This window comes from Hyaena hyaena, unplaced genomic scaffold (genome assembly GCF_003009895.1).
Source record: "Hyaena hyaena isolate Hyena2069 unplaced genomic scaffold, ASM300989v1 scaffold_1293, whole genome shotgun sequence".
Lineage (NCBI taxonomy): Eukaryota > Metazoa > Chordata > Mammalia > Carnivora > Hyaenidae > Hyaena > Hyaena hyaena.
In genome coordinates this window covers 118970-132830 of record NW_024081926.1, presented here as the reverse complement: position 1 = coordinate 132830, position 13861 = coordinate 118970, and the positions used below count along the sequence as shown (strand labels likewise).

At 45.9% G+C, this 13861-nt stretch overlaps 2 protein-coding genes across 2 annotated transcripts; one reads left to right on the top strand and one right to left on the bottom strand.

The window, feature by feature from the left end:
* Positions 1-204: 204 nt before the first annotated feature.
* On the bottom strand, positions 205-1041 carry LOC120224973 (atherin-like). The gene is made up of 2 exons (XM_039223211.1): positions 839-1041; positions 205-646 (listed from the first exon to the last, which is right to left on the bottom strand). The coding sequence occupies exons 1-2, from the start codon at positions 1039-1041 to the stop codon at positions 205-207; spliced, it is 645 nt and encodes a 214-aa protein (XP_039079142.1).
* A 105-nt stretch (positions 1042-1146) lies between these two features.
* GAS1 (growth arrest specific 1) lies at positions 1147-3023 on the top strand. The gene has a single exon (XM_039223210.1). It carries the CDS (start codon positions 1170-1172, stop codon positions 2202-2204), a length of 1035 nt encoding a protein of 344 aa, XP_039079141.1. The 5' UTR covers positions 1147-1169; the 3' UTR covers positions 2205-3023.
* Positions 3024-13861: the final 10838 nt, after the last annotated feature.

Below are 13861 nucleotides of genomic sequence, written 5' to 3'. Positions count from 1 at the left end.
GCCCGCTGGTTCCGAGCTTGAGCCCGGGCTCCATATCCAGGCCTCCTTAAGTGTAGGAGGAGCTCCCAGGCCTCCGTCAGGCTCCTTAAGCCGTTCCTTTCAAGCCCTGAATGCCTGAATGTGAGCTGCCCACCACCCTCCCCGCCCTCCCCCACTCCGCAACCCCACTCCACTCCAGCAGCTCGTAAAAAAAAAAAAAAAGTTTCAACAACAACAGGCGGGACCAATAGCATCTCGAAAAGCCGGGAAAGGGGGCCGAGCAAAGGGCGAAAGAGAGTGGAGAAAGGAGAAAGCGGGCAGGCTCAGAGCGCGCGGGGCCGGGGCTCGGCGAGCCGGAGGAGCGTTGCTAATGTTTTTGTTTGTTTGCTTTTCCATGCATGCATAATGAGGGGGCACCGCGGCACCACGCGGGGGCTCCCGGCCCACTTTTGTATTTAAAGCCTCGCAGCCAGCGAGTCCGCAGCCGGGCTCAGCGGATCCGCTCCCCGGGTCCCTGGTCACCCGAGAAGCCGCCGCCGAGGGAAGCCCGGGAGCCGCTCCCCGGCCGCGCCGAGTTTCTTGTTCTCCCGCGCCGCCCGGAAAGGGCTCCCCGGAGCATTGCGAGGCCGGGGTCGCCGCGGGCGGAGGGGGAGGGGACGCGGGCGTCCTGAGCCGCGGGAAGGCGGGCAGCGCACGGACGCGAGCCAGGAAGCGGCGCGATGCGAGAGCCCGCGGCAGCGGCGGCGGCGGCGGCGGCGGCGGCGGCGGCGGCGGCGGTGGCGGCGGCGCGGCGCTGAGTCCGGGAGGAAGGAGCCGCCGCGGCCGCACAACGGATCTGCAGGCGCGGAGCAAAATGCACCCGCGGCGCCGCGCGGTCCTGCAGCCCCGTCGCGGCCCCGCGGCCCGCAGCCCCCCGGGGCGGCAGTGAGCGCCTCCCGCCACCGCCGGGGGCTGAGCAGAGGGGCTCTCCGCTGCCGTGCATTTCTGCGAAGCCACCGCAGCCCGAAAGAGCGGGCGACCCGACCTTCTGCGAGCGGCGCGACACCAGCGAGCGGCGCGCATGGATTTATGAAAACACTCATGCAAGAAGTTGGCAGGACTGGGGCAAACTTTTCCACCGGCTCCGCGTCCGCCGCTGCCCGCGCCTCGTCTCCTTTCCCCTCCTCGCCCGGCGGCCGCCGCTGCCCGCGATGGTGGCAGGGCTGCTGGGCGGCGGCGGCGGGGCCCGCGCGGGGACCGTGCCGGGCGCCTGGCTGTGCCTGATGGCGCTGCTGCAGCTGCTGGGCTCGGCGCCGCGGGGCTCGGGGCTGGCGCACGGCCGCCGCCTCATCTGCTGGCAGGCGCTGCTGCAGTGCCAGGGGGAGCCGGAGTGCAGCTACGCCTACAACCAGTACGCCGAGGCGTGCGCGCCGGTGCTGGCGCAGCGCGGCGGGGGCGACGCGCCGGGGGCCGCCGCCGCCGCCGCCGCGTTCCCGGCCTCGGCTGCCTCGTTCTCGTCGCGCTGGCGCTGCCCGAGCCACTGCATCTCGGCGCTCATTCAGCTCAACCACACGCGCCGCGGGCCCGCCCTGGAAGACTGTGACTGCGCGCAGGACGAGAACTGCAAGTCCACCAAGCGCGCCATTGAGCCGTGCCTGCCCCGGACGAGCAGCGGCGGCGCGGGCGGCCCGGGCGCGGGCGGGGTCATGGGCTGCACCGAGGCCCGGCGGCGCTGCGACCGCGACAGCCGCTGCAACCTGGCCCTCAGCCGCTACCTGACCTACTGCGGCAAGCTCTTCAACGGGCTGCGTTGCACAGACGAGTGCCGCACGGTCATCGAGGACATGCTGGCCGTGCCCAAGGCGGCGCTGCTCAACGACTGCGTGTGCGACGGCCTGGAGCGGCCCATCTGCGAGTCGGTCAAGGAGAACATGGCCCGCCTGTGCTTCGGTGCCGAGCTGGGCAATGGCCCGGGCAGCAGCGGCTCGGACGGGGGCCTGGACGACTACTACGACGAGGACTACGACGACGAGCAGCGCGCCGGGGGCGCGGGAGGCGAGCAGCCGCTGGACGACGACGACGGCGTCCCGCACCCGCCGCGCCCGGGCGGCGGCGCTGCAGCGGCGGGCGGCCGCGGGGACCTGCCCTACGGGCCCGGGCGCAGGAGCAGCGGCGGCGGTCGCTCGGCGCCGGGAGGCGCCTGGACCCCGCTCGCCTCCATCTTGCTGCCGCTGCTGCTCATTTAGTCCTGGCGTTCTCCGCCGTGGGCTGCGGGAGGGTCCGCGCCAGGGCACCTGTGGCACGGGGACCGAGAGGGTGGTTGAAATACTTTCCAAAGCGTGTACTAAGTACACTCTGCCTAGCGGGTCTCCCCTGCACGACTCTTGGCACTTCCCCCGTGTCTTCTCCCGAGCATGACTTCTTGGACATCGTTCCCCTCCCATTCCAGGCTCCAGAAACTCTCAGCTCTTCTGCTAGGCGGAAACTGGCCTAGCTAGAGTTTAGGATGCCGGGGATGGAATGGGGAGCGGGGAGGAATATGGAGAGAGGATACTGACCTGTGGGGCCTTAAGAGTTTCAAAGGAGTGGGCTTGGAGCAAGAGTTTGAAGGAGGATTTACATTTGCAAAGGGGCTGTTTATTAGCATCTTAACTAGGCGGGGGCGGGGGGGGGGGGAAGTGCCGGTGTCGACTTTTTTTTTTGTGGCCAGTGAGGACATTGCAATCGTGAGTAAACAGAAAAGTCCCACTAACCGATTCATTTGTTTACTCTTGGTCAGTGCTCAGAATTCTCTTGGGGCGGGGGAGGGGGATTGGGAAGGGGTTAATATGCCTGAATTAGTTTGGGGTAACCTTGAGCCCTTGACCTTAATTTCATTGCCACCACTCTGATCTCTTAGCACATTTCTTAGGATTAAGGGTCAAAAAGATGCTGATCTAAAGGGTTGCTAGTGGTGTTGAACAATGCAACTTTTTATGTAAAAAGCTCTGCACTGCCATCTATGAAAGTCTCTTATGATGTTTGTCTTGTCATTTTTGTTCTTTACATCAAATTGTATGTACAGATATGCGGAGAAAATATATTGCCTCTGCTTTTATCAGGGTGCTAAACTCTGGTACTTCTATATAAAGTGTATTAAAACTGGGATTTGTTACCAGTGGCTGTACTTTGTATATAGAATTTTTATAAATTGTATGCTTCAGAAATAATTTATTTTTAAAAAGAAATTAAAATTTTAAATCTGCAACCATGTTACACTTTTCCTCCCTGAAATGTATAGAATCCATGTGTCACCAGGGACCCAAACCCACAGTCCATGGTACAGTGTGCTCTATCTAGAACTGTCTTAAAATGTACAGTGTATTTTATAGATTTGAAGTTAACATTGTTATTTTCAAGAGAATTTATGGACATTGTAGAAATGTATAAATGCATTTCCAAACTGCCTTAAACATTGTATTTTTATAGACATCGTTTAAAAAAAAAAAGTCCTATGTTTTAAGTAACTATGGCTTTGTGTATTTTTTGGTTATTTGTTTTATTAAAATATGTACATCAGTAAAGAGTTTTTAAATACTGAATATGGTGTAGTTGCTTTCCAGAGTTACACTGTGGTTTACCCAATAATGGGTAAGGATGGGGGTGGAGAGGCCACTGGGAATATATGAACCATCAACTTAAATTAAAATACAGCACAAGACAAGAAATGAGGTCTATTATTTCTGCCTCTAATTTAATGAACAATTAGACATGTGTAAATGATGCAGCTAAAAAGATAAAGCTGACTGGCCTGCGTTGGTTTTTACGTTTAGGGAGAGAACTCACAAATAGTGTCTTCAGCTCCACAATTTGGGGATAACCCAGAGGTCTCTTCCTCCTCCCCCGTTTTCCAGTGAGACCCTCCGAAGCCCCTCCTCCAGGAAGGTCCTATCTAGCTATAGACATTCTCATACAATCAAACATGCCAATAACATCTGTTACCAATAGGTCTTAGGAAACCTGGGACACCCCTTCAAAGTCATTTTCACACTTCGGGTGAAAAAGTACAAAATTTTGTTAAAAAACATTCAGGCGGGCAAAAGTAAACACACTGGGGAGAGGAACAATCACCAGAACTTGTAATATTGTTGTGAGGAGTTGTTTAGCAGTGGGCTGAAGGCTGGGTTCCTGCCAGAGCTACTGATCTACACTCAAACGCCCTTAGATAAATAATTACACTCTTAAGCTGTGTCGAGTGCTGATACACTTGACCTTGTAAATAGAAATGTTTGCAGTAGGAATAAACTCCGGCATTGGAAAATCTTTTAAACATTAACACAAAAGAGAGCGCTCTGTCCTCTGGGGATTTGAGTCTGAACCTTGCCAAGCTAGGCACTTGCAAGAGGGAAAAAAAAGTTTATTTATCTTCTATTCCTGGTGTTTATTTAAAGCTTTTCATTTTAAATGCGGTGATTGGAAGGCGAGTCAGGAGTTTAAAAGTCACCACAAATAAACTTTGTCTGAGGGGTCGACAGATTAGCAAGATCTCGTGTCTCTTTATATGATATTAACATGTACTGAGAAAACATAACCAGATTTCTCTGCTGCCTGAAGTAATTAACAAAGCTATGCCCCCTTCCCAGCTCCCCCCACCCCACTCCCACCCCTACTTTCCAGGTTTCTTTTGCCTCTAACTCTCTCTTTTCCCAGCTTTCATGGAAGTCTTTGAGGCACTTCTTATTGGATCTAAAACCAAGATTGGTATATGTGTAGCATCAGAAAGTCTGAGATAGTTGTAGAGTGGTGTGTGGCTGCAATCCTCAGTCACCTGAATGGTTGAGTACACATATTGTTAAAACAAAGCTGGAAGCGTTGTTTCTTTGGGAAGTGAACAAAGAGTATTCCAAGAGACTTGTAAATGAAATCAGCTTTCTTTACAAACTTCAAGTTAGCAATGCTCCTGCATTCGTCCTTAAATATATTTAAATCATCTCCATCTCCTGTTATTTTAACACATTCTTGACTAAAAGTTAAGTCTTTGTCCCAGTAAAAGGCCCAGTTTTCCCCAGTAAGAAGTAAAAGGCATTAGCACTAGAAAAGGCCTGATAATTAACTGGTACAATAAACTCACGACTTGATTTTACAGGGTCCTGTCAAAAGCATCTGCCTGGAATAAATCAACACAGCTCGCTGTTGGGGAGAGAGGACACGAGGCTTTATGCTTTCTTCCTTAAAGAAAGTGAACATTGATCGGTGGCTCATTTTAATTTAAACAGTTCTATACTAGAGCCCAGGAGCCCCCTCATTCGTCTACAGACCTAGTGGATTCCAGAACAGGTTGCTGAGATGTAGAACCTTTGACTATGGGATTGTACATTGCTATCTGCTCCGGGGCAGAAAGAATTTTTACAGATGTGGACATCTGTCATATCTTATGCTCTCTGGGGAAGCTTTGGAATTTTGGACATTTGAGACGGCCAAATGTCTCACAGAGAATGCCTGGAAGGACCATTACTGAAAGAAAAGGTATCTCTGGCTTTTCCTGGGGATTCTCGAAAAGGGCCATGTTTCTTGTAAGTCTTGCAAGGGCTCAAGAACTCCTTTTGGATTTCATGTAAAATCATGTGTCCTTGAGTCTGGTCCCATTTCCTCCGTTAGCAGGTTTGCATTCTCAGTGACAGTTTATTTGTCTTTGGAAGCACTTCAGTGACAAATGTTTAAGGGAGTGTGGGACAATGGTGGAGAACAAGGAGGCAGTTCATTGAACTGACAGTGACCATACAGTAAATAGAAGGAGGTTCAGGCTTCACTGCTCACCCAAGCACAGAGCAACGCTTTTGTTTATGACCACAATGGACATAACATAAGGTCTCTGTTTATTTTTAACAATATATAGCAAGGTATGCCAGCAATACACATATGTGAGAGGGAAAAATGGCTGGAGGGGATAAATTCTCCTACTAAGCAGGAGAACATCCCTGTGCTTAGGCAAGGTCCTGACAAATGTCCATAAGTACGCAGATCCTGGGGCCTTCTGCCACAAACTTAAGGGGCCACCACACTCTGACATATCCGGGGTGCACCGCGACTCTCCCAAGGGGGCCCTACGGGTGAAGACACAACTCAGAACCAGAGGCATCTGTCTCAAAGAGTCAAGAGAAACCACAGGAGTGGGGTGCCCCTCGTCATCACTCTTGCATTCACATCCCCACTCCATCCAGCAGCGCCATGTTGTGTAGAATAAAAAGAGAAGCATCAGGAGAACCCTCAGAGACATCAAGATGTGCACTAAAAGCTTTCTACTTTCAAACTTCGGCTTTGTATTATTATCTTACTGGGTTCCACAGCAGAAGTTCTCAGATATAACCTCATGGATCCCTTTTTGAACCTGTAAAATGAAAAGGGTACATTATTTATTTTTTGACTTCTTACACTAAAGAACATCAAAAACCATGTCAATGGACCCCATTTCTCCCAGATCCCCAAAGCAAGCTTGTGGGGAGGCAGCCTGTAACAAATGCCTCATGGCCCCAGAGTAGTTCTGGGATGACTGGGTTTCCAGAGGGTCTGGCAGCCTTGTGAGTTAAGTAAAGTTGGATGCTACTGTATTCTATTTAAGGGATTGTCTCTGCTGGACAGTTGAAAAGGTTCACCCTTGACTATCTGAATGACATAAGTAATGTGCTATTAGCATAAATACCTTCTAGGGCATCCATTTAATCAATTTCTTAAATAACAGAATGATCTACTACAAAATAGTGGACTGTATACACTATATTTTGGCACAAAGATGGTCATTCTCCCACTAGTAACCAGGGGCTCTAAATAAATGATTTCAACAATGTTTTATTAAAGGCCGACAAGAGCCCTCGAGCTGCATTAATCGGGGAGAAGTCGAGTGGCACTTTTGTTATGGAAATGTTAAGCACATAATAGCACCGCCAGACAATGTGCGGCCACTTCATTCTTTCAGCCATGCTGACACCTCTTAAAGAGGAACTGCAGGGAAGGATGTGGGAAAGATTTGCTTTCTGAGGAAGCTTTCAGCTAATATTTCGGAGGACTACCTCCAAACCCTGTGTAATATGCATGCAACGGAAGCCAGAAGGGCTGCTGAGATCCTCAAAGTGCTTTCTTCCCATATTTCGAGAGCTCCAGTTTCCAGAGGGAATTCAGAAGTCTCCCTTTTTTGACATGGCATTTGTCAAAATTAGATTTTGGTGATTATGTGGGGCTACAAGTCTACTTTTCCTAAGCGGATCAAAGAATCAGTCACTCTCAGTGGTGTTGATACACACGATCAATAGTTTCAATGAGTTCTCCTTAAGCAAACAGTTCTGCGGTGAAGTCTGCAAACAGGTGAACAAAGACAATGGCATCAAGGACATCTTCAACCTGTAACAAGAAATAGAATAATATTATCCATTACCAGACTTTATAGACACCCCTAGGTTCCCTGGTTATCTATAGGTATTCCTACAAGTTTATTTTTACATTCAGATTTTATAAGCTTTATAGGGTATCTGTGTGTTCTTGGATACCAGAATGGAACACTACCTCACAACTAACTCTTATTGTATATTTTATTACTGATTAGATGTTACTAAGCACTAAAACAAAACATTTTGGTGAGATTTGAGGACTCTCTCGTAGATATCTCTTTCACAAAAATGCCAGGCACCCAACCTTTAATTTGAACCTGTGAGACCTCTTACCTGTCAGGTAAGGACACCTATTAGGAGCCAGCCTCTGTAGCAAACACCTAAAGAAGCTTTTAGGATGACAAAGACTAATGACAGTAAGTAACCCTCACCAGGTAGGGGAGGGATAAGGAACTAAAAGAGTAATCTGTGGCCCCACAGGCACGCACTGAGGGTCTACTCTGTGAAGTGGTACCAGTGGGAATATGGAGCAGTTTTGTCCCTGGACAGTGACAGTCAAGATGGAGACACACACACACACACACACACACACACACACACACACACATACACACACACTTCCAGCATCAAATAAAGAGCACAGAGGAGAATGATAGAATGACTTAGCCCCACCTTGGGTTTAAGGAAAGCTTCTTCCGGAAGGTGACACTGAAGCTAAGTCACCTTAGTGTTGACTTAGTATTGGAAGTTAACAAGAAGAAAGGTGGGAAAACACTTCCACCAGAGGGAACCGTATACGCTAAGGCAAGGTGAGATGGAAGAGCATAGTGTGTGTGTGTGTGTGTGTGTGTGTGTGTGGTGACCATTTGTGATGGTCAAAGTATGAAGTAGGAAGTAGCAAGAATGAAGCTTGAAAGAAGGATAAATACCTGGTCACAGAAGCCTTGAATGTCATGCTAGGCATTGGCTATACCATGCACATGGAACGCCTCTGGGAATTCCTAGCTGACAGCTTCAGAAGTTCTCCTTCTTGAGCAGAGTACATGACAGTTTGAAGAAGTGAAGATCAGAGACTGGGAGAACAGTTCTGGGGGTAAGGATGGGGGTATTGCTAGGTCCAGTGGACAAAGACAGTGAGGGGAGAGAGAAGGCAGATTCAAGACCCTGGGATGGGTCAAACCATGGAGTTTTGGAGGGGGCAACATGACTACTGAGTTTCCGGCTCAGAAAACTGTTGGATGAGGTCATCTTCTGTCCTAGAGGAAGAAAGTTTGAAGGGCAAGTCATATTTAAAGATACATGGAATATCCCAGTTGGCAGTGCATTGCAGGAAATTAATCCCAGGTCTGCTTGGGGCAGATGTCAGCCTTGGGCAATAATCACCATTAAAACTCCAAGAGTGAGGCACCCAAGGACAAGTGCGTGGATAGAGAAGTCCAGCGGGGAGAGAAGACCATACCCGGAGGAGGAATCTCAGGAGGGGTTAGAGAAGGTCAGAGAAGCCTGAGGAAGAGCAGGAGCAAGGAATAATAAAATTACTGGTCATGGACACGTAAATATTAAAATGCTTACAGAAACGAATGCAATGAATAAATCTTAAAAAGTAAGATGAATTGACTGCATTTCTAATATAAGTGACCAAAATCTTCTTCACTATAACAATGGTAGTAATCATAATTATAATTGAAATTATCTCGAGGAAAATAAAAATTATCAAAATTATGCTGTTGCATTAAAGTAATAGTATTATTGATAGTTAACATTGTTGAGTGATTATTACGTGCCATGCACAGTGTTGAGCACATAATATGTACTACATAATGTCGTTATTACAACATCTTTGTGTTCCTTTTACTCTTATTTCCATTTTATTAGATGGAGGAACTGGTGTTTTCATAACTTAACTGTGATTATTCAAAGAATAGCATATACAATCTACATGTTTGTGTCAAGAGATTGAGATCATAGCTTTTTAGGCTGTATTGATTTTCAAAGCACAAAAAGCCTGAATAGCCCATGCACTTTTGAAATATTGCACCAAATTCAAATGATTTTTCCCAAGACATTTATCTATGTGGTAAAATGTTAGCAGTGGGGGTATTGCAGGTAATTATTATTTTCTTCCTTATATATTTATGTTTCTCAAGTATGATTAATGAATATATACTATCCTACTTTCAAAATTAAAGTGTTTTTAAAATACGGGGTGTCTGGGTGGCTCAGTCGGTTAAGTGTCCAACTTTGGCTTAGGTCATGATCTCACTCACATTTGTGAGTTTGAGCCCTGCATCTGACTGTGCTGACAGCTCAGAGCCTGGAACCTGCTTCAGATTCTGTGTCTCCCTCTCTCTCTGCCTCTCCCCTGCTCACACTCTGTCTCTCTATCAAAAAGATAAATAAACATTTTAAAAATACAGCTTTAAAATGTTTTTAAAATAATAACATTTAGAACCATAAGGAAGTTCTAAGAAAGTATAGGTTCAGCATATTTGATCACTGTCCCCGGTTACCTACACTTCAGAGGAACATACCTTTTTCCTCATTTGATCAGTATATTCTTATGAAGAAAAAGAGATGGTTTTTGAAGCCTAAAATAGTTCAAACTGTAAAATCTCTCTATTTGAAAAAGCATATGACACATGAAAATAAATCATAAACACAAAAGGCAAGAAGAGCCTCAAGACAGAAGATATGAACAGACACTTCTCCAAAGAGGACATCCAGATGGCCAACAGCCACATGAAACGATGCTCAGCATCCCTCCTCATCAAGGAAATACAAATCAAAACCACAATGAGATACCACCTCACGCCAGTCAGAGTGGCTAAAATGAGCAAATCAGAGAACTCTAGATGCTGGCGAGGATGTGGAGAAATGGGCACCCTCCTACACTGTTGGTGGGAATATAAACTGGTGCAGTCCCTCTGGAAAACAGTGTGGAGGTTCCTCAAAAAATTAACAATAGAACTCCCCTATGACCCAGCAATAGCACTGCTAGGAATTTACCCAAGGGATACAGAAACGCTGATGCATAGGAGCACATGTACCCCAATGTTCATAGCAGCACTCTCAACAATAGCTAAAACATGGAAAGATCCTAAGTGTCCATCAACTGATGAATGGATCAAGAAGATGTGTTTTATCTATACCATGGAATACTACATGGCAATGAGAAACAATGAAATCTGGCCATGTGTAGCAACATGGATGGACCTTGAGGGTGTTATGCTGGACGAAATGTCAGGCAGAGAAGGACAAATACCATATGTTTGCACATATAGGAGGATTAGGAGGAACTTAATGGAGGACCAAGGGGGAGAAGAAGGGGGGAAATAGTGGGGGAGAGGGAGAGAGGCAAACCATGAAAGACTCTTGAATACTGAGAACAAACTGAGGACTGGTGGGTGTGGGCGGGGGAGAGGGGAGAGATGGGTATGGAGGAGGGCACTTGTGGGGATGAGCACTGGGTGTTATATGGAAACCAACTTGACAATAAACTATTTGTAAAAAAGAAAATAGAATAAAAGAAAAGAAAAAAAAAAAAAGAGAGAGAGCCTCAAGAGATCTTCCATTCATCCATTCAGTCAATCAGTGTTTACTGAGCACTTACCAGGAGCCTGGGGACATGTTTGGCATCAGAACTACATCAGGGAACCAAAAAGCAAAGCTTCCTACCTGCAGGGACTGTGATCCATGCTAGGAAGCTGCTTTCTGAATTTCGCTTCCTCGTGCGTTGTAACAAGACCATCCTTTAGTAGATGACCATCCGTTCATCCACTAAAGAATAGAGCACACCTTCTTCTTTTCCCTATACCTGTTCACTAAGTGTTTTGTGCGTCTTACCTTTCTCAAAACATGTTCCTGCCTCACAGATATATGTGGGAGAAATATATACTTTCCTGTACATGACTAATCATTCTAGTTTTTGATGTGCTTTCCAAGTGGAACAATTAAATCCTATAATTTTGCAGTTTATTGGACAGCTATCTTCTAGTGAATTTCAGATGGAACAACTAAGTCAAAAGCTGTTATGGCAATGTCAGGAGCTAAAATATACCCTGATTCTTGACATGTGCCAAAATAAAATGTTCTATTATATTCTGAAAGAACAAATTACCATAATGAGTAATCACATAATTACATATTGCCTATTATTTTTAAACTAACCTTCAGTAAGCTCTACAAATAAATAACACACTCCTATATCCTTTAAATTGTCTATGTAGTCCTTGCTTATTGTCACCTGACTTTTCTCTCCTTTTGCAAAGTTCTATCTATTAAAACCAAAAGTATTTAAAAAAAAAAAAAGGACTGCCAATACATAGGACACTGACAGAAAATTGGCTGTTTTATTATTTGGCTTCTGTTCATAACAGATAACCCAAAACTTAGTGCCTTAAAATTTTTATTTATTTGCTCACAGTGCTGTGATAGGGCAATTTGGACTGGGCTCAGCTGGGGGATTCTGCTGACCTTTTCTGAACTCACTTGGCTGTAGTTAGCTGATGGGTCAGGTAGGAGAGGGCTGGTTCTAGGTGGCCTCGTTCACATGACAAGCAATTGGCTGATGTGATAGGGAAAACTGGGACATGGGCCCCTAGTGTCTAACTGGCTAGCTTAGGTTTCACATGACAGCTGGACTCCAAGAGCAGCAAGAGAAGAAGCTCCAACATGCAAGCACTTTTCAAGTTGCTCCTGCATCACATTTGCCAGCGTCCCAGGGAAAAAGCAAATCACATGACCATGCCCAACTCCAGGGGGTGGAGAAATAGACTCCAGCTTTTAATGCAAAGAGAGTCAAAGTCCAACTGTATCCAAAGATGGTAAGAATTATGGAAGCCAACTTGTAAACACTCTTCCACAATAATGAATCATGTTCTTGGGTTCTGTCCTCACATCTTGTGCTGGCTGTATAGGGAAAAGAGGAATAAGAGAGTAGTTTATAGCTTTAATTTTCAGGTTTTATAGAATGTTAGAACCAAACAGCCAGAAAAGACCTGAAATACTGCTCCACTTTTTTATTTACCAAAGACTGGCAATGTGATTTGCTAACTCATAGGACCATTTCTTTACTTTCTTCTACTTCAAAACATTTCACTTTGGTTACTATTATTCTTTTTGCCTTTCAAAAGAATTTTAGAATCAGTCACAACATTTCTTTAAAAAGCTTTTATTGAGTTTTGTTTGTATTGGATATAATTTATATATGAATATGGAGACCACTGGCACCTTTATAGTAGTGAGTCTTTCCAATTAGATAAATGCTACATTGATACATAAACAGTCTTACTGAAAGTTTTATTTCTATTTATTTCATTCAGGCCTGTTCAGATTTATTCCTAGGTACTTTGATTTATTTGGATGATGATGACAATGACGATGATGATGATGATGATGATGATGATGATGTTGGCTAATCAGTTATTGCTGGTGTATAAGAAACTTGGTTTTTGAACATTGATCTTGTATCTAACTACTTTGTCGATCTCTTAAGGGTTCTCGTTACTGGCAGAGCCATTTATTTGGCTAGAAAATCAGAGATTTTTCTTTGATTTTCTAAACATAGAAAACCCACTAATGTTTCTCAATCTTTTTGGTTTTAGGAAATTTTAAATATACCTAGCTTTTGTTATGTGCATAGGAAAAGTTGGGGCATGGTTTCTAAGACTGCTCGAAGTTCTGAAACCATTGCAAATTTTGGGGGTTACCAAAACCACCTTTAGGTTTAGTAATTCTCTAAAAGGACTCACAGAACTCATGAAAGCTATTATACTCACAGTTACGGTTTATCACAGGGAAAGGATACATATTAAAATCAACAGGGGCAAAATTTGTAGAGGAAAGTCCAAGGAAGTATCAGATGCAGAGCTGCTGTGTACTCTCCTGGTATGAAAATATTCACACATTATTGCCAGCCAGGGACGCTTGCCCAAGCCTAGTGCTTAGAGTTTGTATTGGGGTTCCATTATACAGGTATGATTGGGTGATTGCTCTTGTCATTGATCTCAGTCTCTAAGTCAACCAATATCAAGACACCCATAAATCATATTGTTGGCCTTTCTGATTTGGTCAGCCCCACCTTACCATGTGGCCAGCTTATGTGGCCAGTAATCATGTCATTACTATCTAGTTAGTCCAAGGCTCCTAAGCAAACAAAAATTACTTCCTAGAATCTGAGAGTAAAGGCCAGACCTCTTTTTAGGCAAGGTTAACTTCTTTACTACACAGTGGGTTATGTATATCCATATTTATCATATTAGAAATTAAAACAGGGATGCCTGGGTGGCTCAGTCATTTAAGCATCTGACTCTTGATTTTGGCTTAGGTCATGACCTCATGGTCATAAAATAGGGCCCTGAGTTGGTCTCTGTGCTGGATGTGGAGCCTGCTTAAGATTCTGTCTCTCTTGGGTGTCTGGGTGGCTTAATCAGTTAAGTGTCCAACTTTGGCTCAGGTCATGATCTCACAGCTTATGGGTTTCAGCCCCAAGTGGGGCTCTGTGTTGACAGCTGGGAGCCTGGAGCCTGCTTCAGATTCCGTGT